This window comes from Panthera onca, chromosome D1 (genome assembly GCF_046562875.1).
Source record: "Panthera onca isolate mPanOnc1 chromosome D1, mPanOnc1 haplotype 2, whole genome shotgun sequence".
Lineage (NCBI taxonomy): Eukaryota > Metazoa > Chordata > Mammalia > Carnivora > Felidae > Panthera > Panthera onca.
The window spans coordinates 56,832,746-56,849,146 of NC_138348.1; the positions used below are offsets into that span (position 1 = coordinate 56,832,746).

At 56.8% G+C, this 16,401-nt stretch overlaps 1 protein-coding gene across 1 annotated transcript in view; it reads left to right on the forward strand.

Annotated features, from left to right (window-relative positions):
• Window positions 1-315: 315 nt before the first annotated feature.
• The window catches only part of ARHGEF17 (Rho guanine nucleotide exchange factor 17), a 58,544-nt gene continuing 42,458 nt past the window's right edge, over window positions 316-16,401 (forward strand). Inside the window, exon 1 of the mRNA XM_060605685.3 lies at window positions 316-3,957. Within this exon, the coding sequence (XP_060461668.3) occupies window positions 742-3,957 (3,216 nt within the window). The 5' untranslated portion in view covers window positions 316-741. The remainder of the gene's footprint in view (window positions 3,958-16,401) is intronic.

Consider the following 16,401-nt stretch of genomic DNA (forward strand, 5'->3'; position numbering starts at 1 on the left):
GTCTGAACCGCAGTGGGGGCGCAGCCCCGGCTGTATGTCAGAGGATCTGACCACACTGAGAGCTTTCGCGTGCCGGAGGGAGTCCTTGGCGGGGCAGTTCGGCCTGCTGGGTTCCAGAGGGGCTCCTCTAGAGGGTTACTTCGGTCTGCAAGTGCTCAAGCAGTCTTCTCTTTCAGCTCCTCCCCGATTCCCTCCCCCCTAACTCCCGATTCCCAGCCTCGCGCGCGACCGGAGCCCACCCCCTCTTTTGGGCGCGAGGCCCCGCCTCCCGCCCCCTTTCCTCAGCCACAAAGTTTATTTGCAACAAAAGGGAGCGAGGAGCTAGCAGCCAAGAGGGAGGGAGCGGGAGCCGGAGCGGGAGCGCGAGGGGAGGCAGGCAGGCCGGCTGGCGGGCACGGAGCCGAGGAGCAGAGCACTGGGATCCTGCCCGGACCGGGCCGGGCCGCGATGCTCCGAATCGCACCGGCCGAGGAGGGGGCCGGTGCTGGGGGTCGGCGCTGAGGCGGGAGGGACCGCGCTGGATGGAGCAGATGCCGCCCGCGGCCTCAGAAACTTGAGCCGCAGCAGATAAACCTCTCCTTGGGTCTCTGCGCCCTCTCCCCGCAAACCCCCTCACACTGCTGCTGCAGAACCCAGGCCTTCGGACCCCGGCTGCTGCGCTCCTTTCGCGGCGAGGGCGTGGGGGGGGGGGGTTGGCCACGGCTCCCCGAGGCCAGCCCCCCCAGAGTGAGTGCTGCCACCATGGCGGACGGGGCGCCCCGGCCCCCGCTCTATCGCAGCGTCTCGTTCAAGCTGCTCGAACGCTGGAGCGGCGGGCCCGGACCGAGGGAGAAGGCCACGGACACCCCCGGGCTGCGGCGCCGCGCCTCGTGCCGGCCGGCCGCGACCGTCCCGGGCCAGCCCTCCCGGCGCGTGTCCAAACTGGCGTCGGGGCCCCCGGCCGCCCCCGCGCAGCCGCGCCCGCTCCGCAGCCTCTCGCCGTCCGTGCGCCAGCTCTCCCGGCGCTTCGACGCGCCGCGCCTGGACGACGACCACTCAGGGGCCCGAGACGGGGGCGTCTCCCCCGGGGCCGCGGAAGAAGCGGCGGAGGGTGCCGCGCGCGGGGCCTGGCCCAGCGTCACCGAGATGCGCAAGCTCTTCGGAGGCCCTGGCTCCAGGCGGCCCAGTGCTGACTCTGAGGCCTCGGGAACGCCCAGCCCCGACGGTGCCGTGTGGGAGCCTCCGGCTCGGGAGCCCCGGCAGCCACCGACGCCACCTCCTCGGACGTGCTTCCCCCTGGCTGGCCTGCGTTCCGCGCGGCCGCTGCCCGGCCCAGGGACCGAGGGGAGGAGGCAGCGGCAGCAGCAGCAGCAGCAGCAGCAGCAACAGGAGCGGGCGCAGCGTCCGGCGGATGGTTTACATTCTTGGCATAGCTTCTCCCAACCGCAGGCCGGGGCCCGGGCCTCCTGCTCCTGCTCCTCCTCCATCGCCTCCTCCTATCCTGTCAGCCGCAGCCGGGCTGCCAGCTCCAGCGAGGAGGAAGAGGAGGTCCCGCCGCCGCCGCCGCCCGGGGCTCAGAGTCCGGCCTACCACGGAGGCCACTCCTCGGGCAGTGAGGAGGACCAAGACGGTGAGGGTGGCCACCGCTGGGAAGGGAGGCCGGGACCCAGGCCTGGAAGCTCCTTCTTGGATAAGGACTGTAGGCCACACAGTTATGGGTTAAATCTTGGCAGCATGGACTCAGCAGGGGGAGCCAGGAGTCCTGAGCCCTCCAAATCTCCAAGAGCCCCTAGTGAAGAAGGACCCCGGGAGTGGGGTACTGGCTCGCCTCCCTGTGTACCAGGTCCTCAGGAGGGACTCCGGCCCATGTCTGACACTGTGGGGGGAGCTTTCCGCGTGGCCAAGGTGAGCTTTCCCGCATACCTAGCCAGCCCAGCAGGCTCCCGTGGTAGCAGCCGTTATTCCAGCACGGAGACCCTCAAGGATGAGGACCCATGGGCTAGTCGGGGTTCTGGGGGCTGGGGCATGTATCGCTCGCCTAGCTTTGGAGCTGGAGAAGGTCTCCTCCTAAGGCCCCAGCCTCGAACCCGCACCAAGGGACCTGTGGGCACCACGAGGGCATTGCGAGATGGAGGATTGGAGTTGGACAAGAGTCGGCAGCGGAAGTCCCTGTCGAATCCAGATATCGCCTCCGAGACCCTGACGCTGCTTAGTTTCCTTCGCTCCGACCTTTCAGAGCTGAGGGTCCGAAAACCCGGTGGGCGCCCCAATGATCTTGCGAGCAGCCCCTTGGATGGCAGAGACTCACCAGCAGCAAGTGGCCCCTGCGGACAACTTGGGCCCATGCCTGGCCCATCCGCAGCGTCACCTGGCACCCGGCCCACACTCAAAGACTTGACGGCCACTCTGCGGAGGGCAAAGTCTTTTACCTGCTCTGAGAAGCCTGTGGCCCGCCGCCTATCCCGCACCAGTGCCCTGAAGCCCAGCTCCTCGGAGCTCCTGCTGGCAGGCCCAAGTGCCGAGGAGGACCCACTGCCCCTGGTTGTCCAAGATCAGTATGTGCAAGAGGCCCGTCAGGTTTTTGAGAAGATCCAGCGAATGGGTGCCCAGCAGGATGATGGAAGTGATATCCCCCCTGGAAGCCCTGACTGGGCGGGAGACATGACCCAAGGGCAGCGGTCCCAGGAGGAGCTCTCTGGCCCTGAGTCTAGCCTGACAGATGAGGGCATTGGGGCAGACCCTGAGCCTCCTGTTTCAGCTTTTTGCAGCCTGGGTACCACAGGGCTGTGGCGACCCCTTTCTTCATCCTCAGCCCAGACCAACCACCATGGCCCTGGGGCTGAAGATAGTCTGGGAGGGTGGGCCCTAGTGTCCCCTGATACTCCTCCCACACCAGGTGCCCTCCGCCGGAGACGGAAAATCCCACCTTCAGGCCCTGGTGGGACTGAACTGAGCAATGGAGAGGCCGGGGAGGCCTACAGGTCTCTGAGTGACCCAATTCCACAGCGCCACCGGGCTGCCACCTCTGAGGAGCCCTCTGGGTTCTCCGTGGATAGCAACCTTTTGGGCTCACTGAGCCCCAAGACAGGACTTCCAGCGACCCCACCTGTGGATGAGGGCTTGACCAGTGGCCACAGTGACTGGTCTGTGGGCAGTGAAGAGAGCAAGGGTTACCAGGAAGTTATTCAGAGTATTGTTCAGGGGCCTGGTGCCTTGGGGTGTGTGGCAGATGACAGGGTTGCTGGCAAAGCCCCCAAGAAGAAATCTCTGAGTGACCCCAGCCGCCGTGGGGAGCTGGCTGGGCCTGGATTTGAGGGCCCTGGAGGGGAGCCCATCCGAGAAGTTGAACCCATGCTGCCTCCGTCTAGCAGTGAGCCCATTCTTGCAGAGCGGCAGGCAGAACCAGAAGAGCCCAGTCCTGCCAGGGGCCGGGCGCAGTCTGAAAGGGCCCTACTCAAGACCCCACCTGCCTCCTCCACTGCCCACCGTGACTTCCACCTTGACCCTAAACTGGCTGATGTTCTGTCCCCACGGCTCATCCGACGTGGTTCCAAGAAACGCCCAGCCCGGAGCAGTCACCAGGAACTACAGAGAGAGGAAGGCAATGAGGACCAGACTAACAGCCTGTCTCGGGCCCGACTGTCCTCCAAACACGTTCGCCACGCGAGTGTGCCCGCCACCTTCACACCTATTGTGGTACCTGAGCCACCGACTTCCGTTGGCCCCCCTGTGGCTGTGCCAGAGCCCATGGGCTTCCCTGCCAGAGCCCACTCCACATTGCAGGCACCATCACTCGAGGATGTCACTAAGCAGTATATGCTGACCCTCCACCCTGGTGAGGTTCCTGCCCCAGTACCGGTGGATATGCCTTGCTTGACCCCTGTTGTACCGCCCTCTGCTGAGGCCAAGTCCCCTGAGGCAGCCAGGGCTCCAGATGAGCCTGTCCCAGCCAGCAAGTGCTGCAGCAAGCCACAGGTGGTGAGTCCTTCGTGGGGGGCTTTAGGGGTGGGGCCAGAGAAGGGCCATACGCACTGACTCACACAGGAGCCTTTTGAGTGTGCTCATTAGGTAGGTGCCCAGGTCTAAGGGGGCTTCTCTGGTCCTGGAAGTGCCCAGATAGTTTTAAGAATGTTAATGACACAGGGCTCCTGTCTACTCAGGCCCCAAAGGCTTGTGCGGGTGCTGATGTCAAAAGTTCTTGTCTGCTTCGAGGTATTCTTGGTGATAATTACAAAAGGTTTCATCTAGTCCTTAGCTATTTCTCAGGGATTGGTTTTAGAGATTCCTGTCTGATTCTTTTTTATAAATACCCAAGGAGGTGTGAGAGTCTTTCCTGAGTCTTACTGCCCTATCGGCCAGCCCCTTTCTAGGATGTTAGGGTTTGGGGCCCACAGCTGACATAGGTCTGTACTTCCTCATGTGGTTCTTCTGTGGCAGATCAAAATGTGGGTTTGTTCCTGGGCCTGGGAGAATTGGAGAGGTACAGGCATTACTGATGGAGGAGCAAAGAAGATTCCATAAAGTACACTGGTGGCCCTGGCCTTTCTCTGTGACTCAACCTCTCCATCTGTAAAATCACGGATTGTGGACAAGGTGCTACTTGCCTCCATCCAGCTGGTGCTGCACAAATTTGACAGTTCATAGGTTGGAGTTGAGGCCCTCTTGGTGCCTGTGGTCTGCCAGAACCTCTTCTGATTAGAGTGGGGGCTTGTAGGGGAGGGCAGGGACAGAGAAAAGGCTGCTGAAGCTCTGCAGACAGGGGCCTTGAGAGAGTTTGGGAGTGGTTTCAGCCCCCACAGGCAGGGCTGCCTCTCTGGGTCAGGGTGGGAGCACTGTTCCACCATCCTGCCAGCTCTCATCTCTCCCACCCCACCCCCTTTCTGGTGACTGAAATGCTTCCCCCTTCCTCTGCCAGACCCCAAGCCCTGGGGACTCAATCTTTCTGAGGGCTCTCCTTCTGCCTTCAGATGTCCCTGGAGTTTTGGCTGTGGGTTTAGATAAGTTCTAGGTGTCATGATGCCCTGGCATCTGACTTAGAAGCTAGATTCTGGGTGTTGGGTTCTGGGCCTAGTGTGGGGATGGCTCAGGGTTATTTCAACCATGGCCTGCATTCCCACTGTGTTGTGGGCCTGTGTGAAGAGCCTGGAAACCCTAAACCCTGGACTAATTTGGTCACTCCCAGTTCCCAGCACTCTCACGGCCCCTCTGAACTCTTTCTTTGTTTCTCTTTCCTTGTCTCTGTTTCCCCCTGGTCCTGGCTCTGGTGTCTCTCAGAGAGACCACAGAGAGAGCCAGCAGGCAGGGAGTGGGGAAAAGGGAGCCTGGTAGGACAGCTCTGATGCCCCTAATTTCAGAGCCAGCTGTCTTTGGAACATAGGGGTGGGGGAGGGCATGAGCAAGGGCAGCTCCTGCCCAGGCCCCTTCCCCAGCTGCCTTTCCCATATAATTATCTCCTCTGGGAGCCTTGAAGGCTAAATTAGGGAAGAAGGCAGAAATGAACCAAGGGACTCAGGGAAACTGGTGGGGGTGGGGGTGGGGGAGATGCTCCTGAGAAGAAGCATTAAGACCCAGAGAGGAGGTGGGAGTTTTTGCAGAACAGGTGGCTTTTGGCCTGCCTTCCTTCATATTGTTTGCCTGTCCCACCCAACTTCGGCAAGAAGCTTAGCCCCCTCCACCACCATGTCTGTCCATAACACAGGCTTCTCCCTGTCCAACACAGAGCCTCTCTCGGGCCTCCAAAGCTTCACCTACTCTAGCCCTCCCACTTTTGTACACCCAGCTTGATGTCCCCTCTTGCCTTGTAGAGGAGAGAATGAGTGAGACTGTCTTTGGAAGAGCAGAGTTTGAGCCTAGGCTCCAGATCCCATGTGGGCTAGGATCAGTCACACCCCTGCTCTATACCTCACTTTCCCCTTCTGTAAAATGGGGGCAATGAGGGTAATGGTTTCTGGCAGGCTATTATACGGTGAGTGGCTGGTGTGATCACTTCCTCCCTGGGGGCAGGAGAGAGGGAAAAAACAGGCCCCACTCCCCCCTCTGCCATGCCCGCAGCTCTTCTCAGTGACCAGCCTGGCCCTTCCTCCCTGCCCCCTACTGGTTTTTGAGCACAGGGCTGGGCACTCTGAGCCTCAGTATAACCTGGTAGACTTGAATTTGGTTCAAAAGAGATTCACCATCCCCTAATTCCCCAACCTCTTCATAAAGCCTGGAGGTTCTCCTATCTGCTAGCCTCAATCCCTTCTGCTATCCCCTTCCTTCTGCCTCCAGGAAGATGGGGAGCAGCTGTTCACCCCCTCCTACTGGCCTCCACGGAGGAGACAATGTTCCCTTGTTCCAGGCCTGGGGCTCCAGTCACGCTCCCTGGGCTGTGGGTGGGGATGGTGTGGTGTGAGCTCCAGAATAAGAAGGGAAGAGAAGAGGCTTTCACACTTTGCTGATGAGGCAGAAACTAGGCTGAACCCAGCCAGGGGCTAACAGGAGAGTCCCTGGGGGGCAGAGGTGGCCCCTGACCCAACCCAGGCTTTGAGGAGTCCCTCAAACTCAGGTCTCTCCCAGCCCAGAGTCTCTATTTGCCCTCTGCATGGCGTATCCCTATTGGGAGCAGGTGGCCTGGGTACCAGGCCTGGCTCAGCCTCTAACTTGCTCTGAGACGTGGACAGTCATCTTGGCCTCGATTTTCCCATCTGTACAGTGGGATGTTAGACTGCGTGGTCTCGAAGCTCTGTAGGGAAGACAGCCTGCAGAGTGGTCAAGGGAAACAGGAAGTGTTGGAGTGTTGCTGGAAGAGAAAGAAAGCTCTGTGCAACAGCTGTGAGAGCCTAGGAGCCCAGGGAATGAGGAATAACTCGTGGTCATTTTGTTCTCTGAACACCTGCTTGCGTATCTGCTGGGAGCAGGCAGAGCTGTTGGAGTCTCCGTGCCCTGCCCTGCCACACCCCTTGTCATTTCCACTTACACCCACAATAGCCTGGATGATCAGACTCTTCACTCCAGTGCTTCCCCTACCCTGGCCTTCAAGTACTGAGTCTTGTAGCCCAACTTTCTGCCCTCAGGTACTGATACCTGAACACATTTGACAAATGTGACAACTATAGCCCAGAAACAGGCAACGACTTGTGTCTCAGAATCCTAGATGGATTGACTCACAGAATTTTAGCATACTGGACTAGCAGTTAACAGTGGCTAACATTTATTAAGTGCTTACTATATGCCAGATACTCGGAATGTTTCATTCTTCAGATGTGGAAACTGTGAGAATCTTCCAGTGCTGGATTCTTTGAATTGCAGACTGTTAGATTCCCACCGAGTCCTAGAATGTCAGTGTCTTAGAGGTGAAGGAGCCAAAGGGATCCCTGTTTCTTGGTGGGACTGGCCTGCCATCTGAGTAAGGGGCGTACAGTCAGGGGGTACCTGGGGCGTGTCACCTGCATAACCCTAATAGCCTGAACACCTTCCCGGTGGTTATTTAATTCACTGGGACCTGGAGGTGGAGTGGAACGAACTTTGAGACTCAGTTCTGAGAACACTGGGTCTAAGGTCACATGGCAAGGCAAGCCACAGCTGGGCCCAAGCACCAAACCCCTGCCCCAACAGACATGCCTCCCCCGCCACCCCACCCCGGCTTGTCTGACTTGCCCGGCTGCAGCCCTTCATCACCTTCCTTCTCTCTGTGTCCCCTTGGCAGGGAACCCATGGGGGTGGGAGTTCTCTCTTTTCCCTCCTTGGCTCTTTGCTGTGATTTTTCCATGGAAACTGGTTCTGGGAGGGGAGGCAATTAGGACATTTGGAGTTCTGAGCGATACCAAATATCTATAATTAAATGTCTTATCACCCAGAGGAGAGTGGGATGGGGAGGGCAGGCAGAGGGCGGTCCCTTTCTTCTGTTTATTCCCCCCTCTCCCACCCCCAACTCCCCCCCCCTCCCCCCCCCCCCCACCGCCCGGCCGACTCCTTCCTAAGGGCCCTGGACTATCGGAGGGAGTACAGTCCAGGAATGGGTCCCCCACTAAGAATGGAAGAGTTGGGGGATGGACCAGGGTTGAGTCTGACATTTTTCAGCCCCACATTTCCAGGACCAGCTGGGTTTGGGAGGCTCTGTCCCCAGCACCCTCCCAGTGTAGGGACTTGCCCTTCCTGCTTCATTCCTTTCCATCTGTGATCTCAGGCTATACATGCTGCCCCACGATGGGGTGGAGGCACCCCCAGTCCTGGGGAACCAGACACTCAGACCATTCAGAATCTAAAAGCAGACTTAAGGGACTGAAGGATGTTGAAGAACTGGTCTGGGGGCTGGCAGGGGAGACTTCTTAGAGGTGGCTATGCCTGGAGCCTGGCCTTGAAAACTGGAAGAATCTGTATAGCCAGAGAAGAGAGGGAGGGGTTCTAGGAGGAGAAGGGCACAGTGATGAGCAAAGTCTAGGAGACAGGAAAGACATGACAGGTTGTGTGTGGTAGGAGTTTCTATCAGAGACTTGGGTGACCCATGATAGAGCAATGCATTCATCCCTTTAACAAATACTTACTGAGCTCCTAGACATACCAGGCACCCTCCGGGGCCCTGAGGACACAGTAGAAACAAAACAAAATCCTGGCCTCATGGAGCTTCCAGACTAGTGAGGAGACCTCACTAGGGGCTGGGGAGCAAAATAAAGTAGGTTAAGGGAGCAGAGAATGACAGGGAGAAGGTACTATTTCAATTTTTTAAAAAAATATTTTATTGATTTTTGAGACAGAGACAGAGCATGAGCAGGGGAGGGGCAGAGAGAGAGAGGGAGACACAGAAACCGAAGCAGGCTCCAGGATCTGAGCTGTCAGCACGATGCGAGACTCGAACTCACAGACTGAGATCATGACCTGAGCTGAAGTCAGATGCTTAACTGACTGAGCCACCCAGGTGCCCCGAGAGGGTACTATTTTAGATCAAGAAGTCTGGGAAAGCCTCTCTCAGGAAGTGAGATTTGAGCAGAGGCCTGGAGGAAGTGAGAGAGCAAACCAGCTAGCCGTCTCAGGGAAAGAACATTCTGGGCAGACCAGCTAGCCATCTCAGGGAAAGTACATTCTGGGCAGAGAAGAACAGCAAGTGCAAAAGCCCTGAGGCAGAAGCGTGTTTGAGAAGTTATCCAGAGGACTGTGTGGATGGAGCAAAGTAGGAGATGAGGTCAGAGAGGTCAGGGAGGGTGGAAGTGGGTCAGGGTTGAGGTAGATCTCATAGGCCAATAGGAGGACTTCAGCATTTACTCGAAGTGAGCCAGGGCAGGCACTTTGGGAAGGTTGTGAGTAGAGCAGTGACCTGATCCGACTTAGGCTTTCACAGGTCTGCTCTGGCTGCTCTGTCGGGGCCCACGGTGGAAGCAGGGAGGCCAGTAAGGAGGCCACTGGAATATCTGGGTGAGAGCTGATGGTGGCTTAGGCTGGGACAGAGGTGGTGGGGTAGTGGGTTTCTGCTGCAGCCCAAAGGGTTTTGTGAGGGACTGGATCCCAGCGTTCAAAGTGAACACAGAGCTACTGTGGCACCCATTGCTGGGCAGTGTGTGAGGGGTTGATTAGGGTGGGGAGGGTGAGGTTGATAAAGTCCCCAGGGTGTACTGGGGCTGTAGGCTGCACTGACTGCCCCCTGCAGACCTACATTGGCTTGGTTCAAAACACAGGAGAGGGGAACCACCACAGGGCCGTAGTGAGGACAGCCACAGTGCCATATCCCACTGGTGTCTCCTCTACAGCCACCATGACACCCATCAGCTCCAGCTTGCATTTTCCTGAGACCGGGAGCTCATGCCACCCCATCTGGTCCTCCGGCTAGGTGGGCATTGCCATGGTCCCAATATATGGATGAAGAAGCAGGCCCAGAGTGGACAGAGGTTTGCCTAAATGCCCTGTGGCTCAAGTATGGGATTTGGCCCCAGGTATCCTGACTCCCAGGCCATACGTTGGCCCCACAGAGTTCCCACTGAGCAGAGTTGGCTGGAATGGCTGTGTTAGGGTGGGGGAAGGGGGAGCCCATGTTTCCCAGAAAGGCTTGAAGCCCTGGCGTACTTATTGGGAAATGTGCCCAGGCAGCCTGGCGCCTTGCTGGCAGGCCCTAAAACAGGGGCTCTGGGTCTCCTGGGAAGCAAGAGCCTATTGGAGCCAATGCCCCCGCCATGGGAGTTGATCCTCTCCCCCCACTTCCACCCTAAGCCTCTGGGGCATTCCAGGGGTGGACTGAGGCAGAGGAAAACTGCCAGGCTGCTGGGCCCTGGGCAGTGAGTGAGCCCCAGCCCATGACATGCAGGGGCCTGGAGCCCCAGCCAGGGTATCTGAGCTCCAAGAGGGGCATCTATGACCTCCCCCTCCAGTAGCTGTGGGAGGTCACCAGGAATGACTTGGTAGCACATAGAGGCTGCACTAGGGGTCAGGAGATGGATTCTGGTCTTAGCCTCTCCATTTTCCTGGTGTGTGGCCTTAAATAAGTCCCTTCCCACCAGAGCCACAGATTCCTCCATGCTCTTGGGCACAAGGATAAAACCTCCCCACAGGGCTGTTGGCAGGGGCAATAGCTTTCCTCAGTAGATCCCAGTTTGTAGACTGAAGTGCCATTAGGCTGCTGAGGAGACTGAGGCTAAGTGGGGCTGGGCCTCACCAGGTCCAGCCCCCAAGCCCTTTTCCTTGCCACCAGCTGCCGTTCCAGGCTCCGCCACACACACAGATGAGGCTCTCCCCACACTTGTGGCAAACTGGGGGGCTTAGTCTGGGGTGATGCTGTTGCTGCCAGGATTTTAAAAGTTGGTCCAGGGCATGGGGCCGTCCCTGGGCTCTGAGACTCTCCCTAGGCAGGGAGAGAGTGCGTGCGGAATCTACACAGGCACCTGAGGTCAGAGGGACATGAGCTGATTCCAGTCTAGGCTGGCAGACAGGTGGTATATTGGTTTCCTGTTGCTGCTGTGGCAAATTACTACACATTTAGTGCTCAAAATGATACAAATATTATCTTACAGTCCTGGAGGTCAGAAGAAATGGGTTTCACTGGGCTAAAAATTAAGGTGTTAATAAGGCTGTGTTTCTTCTAGAAGCTTTAGGGGAAAACCCATTTCCTTGCCTTTTGCAGCTTATCGTGTCTGCTGGAATTTCTTGTCTTGTGGCCCCTTCCTCCTTCTTCAAAGCCAGAAGCATCACACCTTCAAATCTTTCTCTCACTCTATACCTCCTGCCTTACTCTCATAAGGACACTGGTGATTACTTTCGGCCCACTTAGATCATGCAGGAGAATTTCCTCATCTCAAAATCCTTAATCGCATCTGCAAAATCCCTTTTGCTATGACAGGTAACATATTCACAGGTTCCAAGGATTAGGACATGAACATCTTTGGGAGTCATTATTCTGCCCACAACAGGTGGACAGAGGGGCCAGGCTGTTGGTTCCTGAGACCAAATCCCCCCTAGGTGCTGGGCATGAGGCAGAGCCTCTGAACACAGGCCCACTACATCTATTGTACATTCATTTCTTCCGATGTTCATTTGTCAATTGTCATTCATTCATTTTGCAGTCAATTGTTGAGACCCTTAATGGACAGTAGGGACACACAGGGAAAGCTGGGACATCATCCCTGCTTACCAACGCTTTTCAACAAGGGTGCTAGTCCCCTGAGGTGGGTGGGGTCGAGAGGTTGGCTGAGCACTGGCCTGGTGGGAGAGGGACAAAAGTGGGTCACTTATGGATGGGCTTGGTTTTTAGGGGTTGCTGGCCCTGAGCTTGCTGACTAAAAATTGGGATGAAGCAGCTTCCAAGAAGGGCAGTTAGCAGAGGATTTAGAGGCAAGGCAAAGAGGGAAGTTGAGGGTCTAGGGAGGGAGTGGGAATTACATCTCTGTCAGGCTGCTCTAAGTGACCTTGGATGAGGAAGAGCTCCCTCACCTCGTGTGCCAGGAGCTCCATGTTGGGGATTGGTGACCTGGTGCTGTTGGACCAGAGGATCTGTCAGGTTCCTTCATGGCCTGAGAGGCCGAGGTGCTTCCCAGAACATGGTATGTGGAGGGTAAGGAGCACTGCCCAGATCCTTTCATCCCCCAGGCTGGCTTTGAGACCCAGGGCAAGCATTTACAGACTCCTCTGCGTTGCCCCCTCACTCCCCCAAGGATTATTGTTGAGATTAAATGAAATCATGCCAAGAAGACTTGACACATAGTAGGTGCTCAAGAAGTGTTAGTTCCTTCCCTCATGACTGAGAGGCTCAAATGTTAGGATTCTAAGATTCTAATAGACATTGACTCCGGAATGCTCAGCATCTCTTTCCAGCCGTGAAGCAGAGGACAGAGCTCTGGACAGGAGAGCAGGTAGGGTCCTGACTGGGTAGGGTCAGTGGCCCAGTAGCCTGGGACTTTGGAGGGGGCAGGTGGGCAGAGAGAGAGGGGCTGGGCATTTGGGTGGAATCCAGCTCCCCCTCTTCTTTTGTTACCACCAGCCCCAAACTGGGAGGCCTAACAGAGCCAGAGCCCTCTCTGGTCAGAGCCCCAGACCCATTTGAACCTGCCTCTGAAGCAGGGTTCACAGCCCTTCCAAGCCAGGGGGTCTGAGGGTCTATGTGCCTGGTGGGCTTTGGGGTTGGACTGATAAGGGTTGACATGTCAGAGTTGACTCTAACTCACTCATTGGGTGAAAACTAACAAGTCATTGTATCTCAGCTCTGAGCCTTAGTTGCCTGCCCTGTCAGTCCAGGACCCTAGATTTAGAAGCTCTCAGAACTGTGGCCACTTTAAGGGCATGTGCTTTTGAGATTGCCAGTTAAGAGTGTAGAATCTTGTGGTTTCAGGATGAAGGATTCTGTTTTTTTCCAGGAGTCCATACCTCTTAGCTTGATTTTGTTTGTATATTTGAGATGGTTACTTCTTGGTTCTGAGATTCTGGGGCCAAGGAGAGGCGGGGCAGGTCCTGGGCCAGTAGGGGAACTGTGTTGGAGGGGGCCAGGCTGAGGGAGCAAGCACCAGGTTGGTGTCTGTTTCCTGTTTATTGGTTCCCAGGGGGTGAGCAGGCCCTGCCCCAGAGCAGCATGGAGCAGGAGGGAGGGAGGCGGGCTTGGAGGAGGGGGGGGTGGTCCTGGCTGCCAGCCAGCCTCACAGTCTGGCCTTCTGGGACTGTTGAGACCCCTCCCCCTGAGCCCCCTTGAACAAACATCCAGTCCTTTCCCAGGACAGGGCACTGAAGGTCAAGGAGCAGATGTGGAAGGGAAGGGGTGGTAGGACAGGAAGGGACCCTTCCCCCCCCGCACCCCCCCCCCGGCCCCTCAAAAATCATACTGACTCCATCTTTCTTGGCTGCCTGTGTTACTGAAGTCTCACTTCTGGTTCCTCACTGTTCCCCTCTGTCTCTCCCTGTCTTCTTGGTGTGGGGCATAGTGGTGAGATGTCCAACTTCTTGGTAGGCTAGGAGGCAGGAAGAAGAAGAATAGGGACAGGGCCCTCAATGCCAGGAGGTCTGCCTGGAAGGATCTTTAGAAACCAGCGATGTCTTCTAACCATCCCTTACCCTAGCATTATTTAGAGGCGACGGGAAACTGAGGCCCAGCAAGGGGAGGGGTCTTGTCCAAGGTTGAGCCATAGTAGACCAGGAGCAGCAATCTGCCCTGTGCACTTCACTGCTGTTCCAACCCCAAACTTGGATTGCTGGGTGTAAGGGGGCACTGGGAACTCTTGAGGGGGAGGGTGGCATGGCTCACTTGGCATTTTAGGGAGTTGGACTAAATGAGGCAGGAAAAAGAAGCCTCGATACATGTCTGCAGAAAGGTCTCTGACCAGAGCACACAGGGAAAGGCTGTGTGTACAAGAGCCAGGTTGAAGGCCTTTAGTGCCAAGTTAAATGACCTGGGCTTTGTCCTGTGGGCAGTGGGGAACCATGAAAGCTTAGGAGCTAAGGAGGAGCAGTGCCAGATGGACACATTAAAAAACATCCTCTGGTTATGGACTGGAGAAAGCAGATGATGAGAAGCCCAAGCTAAGGGGTACAGGTGATGTAGGGATGGAGAGAAAAGGATGACTAGGGAGATAATTTGGAGGTAAAATCTGGCAATTTAAATTTAGGCTCAGGGGCCCTATTAGAAACTGGGGTGGTGGGGGGTGGGTAGTGGGGCCCATCTCCCTTATTTGAGTTAGAGAACGTGGCAGTGGAACAGAATGCAGGGTCCTCTGAGCAGAGCAGACCATTCCTCTGCATTTGTAGAAGGGTAAGGGGGCTCTGAGCCAGCTCAGGTCTTTGCCGCTGTGCCCCATAGGCGTCCTATCTAACTTCAGTCCCTCCTGCTGCAGCGGAAGTGCCTGCTTCTCAGTGGGGTCACCAGAGAACAGCAGAGCTTCAGGCTACACCCCCAATCCCACTCCTTCTGGGAGTGGCCTGGGTAGGGAGCTTGGGGGGATGGGGAGAAGGGGCAGGCCTGTGCTGCCTTGCTAGCTATGACCCAAGACCAGTCACTCAGCCTCAGTCTCCCCATCTGTCAAGTGGGAATCCTAGATGTGATGGAGTCCAGGAAAGCTCTGGACTGTGCAGGCTCTCGGGAGCTGGCAGTAGAGCAACTGGTGTGTGGACAGGCAGGCCATCTTGCTAGCAGTGCTTACAGTGGGGCCTACAGTCAGAGACAAAGTATCCTTGTGATATTTGTACCAGACTCCAAGACAAGTGCTGTTCTGTGGCCCTGCAGTCCTAGAGGCCTTCGTGGAGAATAGGGCAGGCTGTAGGGAGAGGAGTAACTCAGATTTGGGGCCTGATCTGAGCCTCAGTTTCTTCACCAGATGCCTAAGTACCCTTCTAGCTCCTTGCTGCGCCTGGGTCTCTTTTCCCCTCCTCCTGGACCAGAGCTTTCAGGCTTCTCCCCAAGGCCAGCGGGGGCGTTGCCTGGGGCGGGTGAGGAATTTCCGAGGGAACAGCTAAATTCAGCCCCGCACTAAAAATAGTCCTGGGCCTGGCCCCAAGGCTAGAGGAGGAGATGGGGGGGGAGGGGGGGGGATGGAGGGAGGAGGGCGGGGCAAGCCCTTATCCTGCCTGCCCCACCTCTTCACCTGGACCCAGGGCCTGGGCTGTGGAGGACCTCCTCCCTTGTCCACTTCTTATATCAGGCCTTTCCCTTACTGGAGTTCTGGGCTTTCTTCTCTCCTCCCTTCTCTGTCCTTCTCCCTGCCTTCCTCCCCCAGCCTCGCCCCTTCTGGCTGTGTCTCTTCTCTATATCTCCCTGCCTCTGACCGAGCCAGACAGAGGCCCCTGGCCAGGACCAGGCCTTCAGAAGAGGGCCTTGAATAGGGAGGTGTCCTCTTGGCATCCCAGCCTAAGTATCAGGAACCACCCCCGGCTCCACTCACAGATATTGCAACCCCTTTCTTCTGGGTGGGGCGGGGTGGGGGTGGCGAACGAAAGAACTCAAAGGTTCTGGGGTGTAGAGATGTGGGTGGAGCCCCTGGTTCATCCCGTAACCCAGTGCATGGTTCTGGTCAGGTGGCTCCACTCTTGCCAAACCCTCCTGTTCCTGGCACACGGGGCATCAAAACACATTTATTAAATAAATGTCATGGAGAGAGTGGGGAAGGCAGGAGGAGAAGAGCTGGGCCCTGCCCTTGGGGAGTTCCCAGGCTACTCTGAGCTCTTCCCACCCCCTAGATCCAGCCCTGTTTTGGCTCTGCCCCAGGGATCACAGGCCTGAGCATCCAGGCAGGTGAGAGCCAGCAGATGGGCAAAGGGTGCTGTCCCAAGCCAGTACTGAGTTGGGGTGGGAGGGGGGAACTAGACAGTGAGGCCCAGCAAAGGTGAGGTTCCTAGCTCAGGTCACAGAGCTCAGAAGGAGAGACATGGTGGTACTGGAGGCTAGCCTGGCCTCACTCCAATGCTGCAGGAGTGAATTTTGACTAATTTAGCAGGGAGATCAAGGAGGAAGTGGATGGAAAGTCTTAGGAGGTCGAGCCCACGGTATTTGACTGAATATGGCGCGACTCATGGCTGAGGAGTCACAGGTAGTGGTAGCAAAGCTTGTCAAGCTCTTCCTGTGTGCCAGGCACTGGTCTGAGCACTTTCCATGCATTCACTCATTCAATCTCACAACTACCTGTGGGGAGGTGCTATCATCCTTGTTTCTAGATGAGCCTGAGGCAAAGCATGATAAAGTACTTTGCCTGGGTTAGGGAAGCTAAGTGGGGAATTGTTGTTGAAACCCAGACAATCAGGTTCCAGGATCCATGAACATCACCCACCCAGGCTCCTGGCTGTCAGGACTGCCTGGGTGGGCAGTGGTGCCATCACCAAGGTGACTATGTGGGAGGAGAGAGTAGATTCCTCTTTGCACATAGGAAACCCACTGACTGGATTTGCAGCACACAGTCCTAGCCCCAGGAACTAGCACATAGTGGTTGCTCAGTAAATACTAGTTGAATGGCTTACTTGCATATGAGGGCCCCTTGGGGTGCAAGAGGAGGT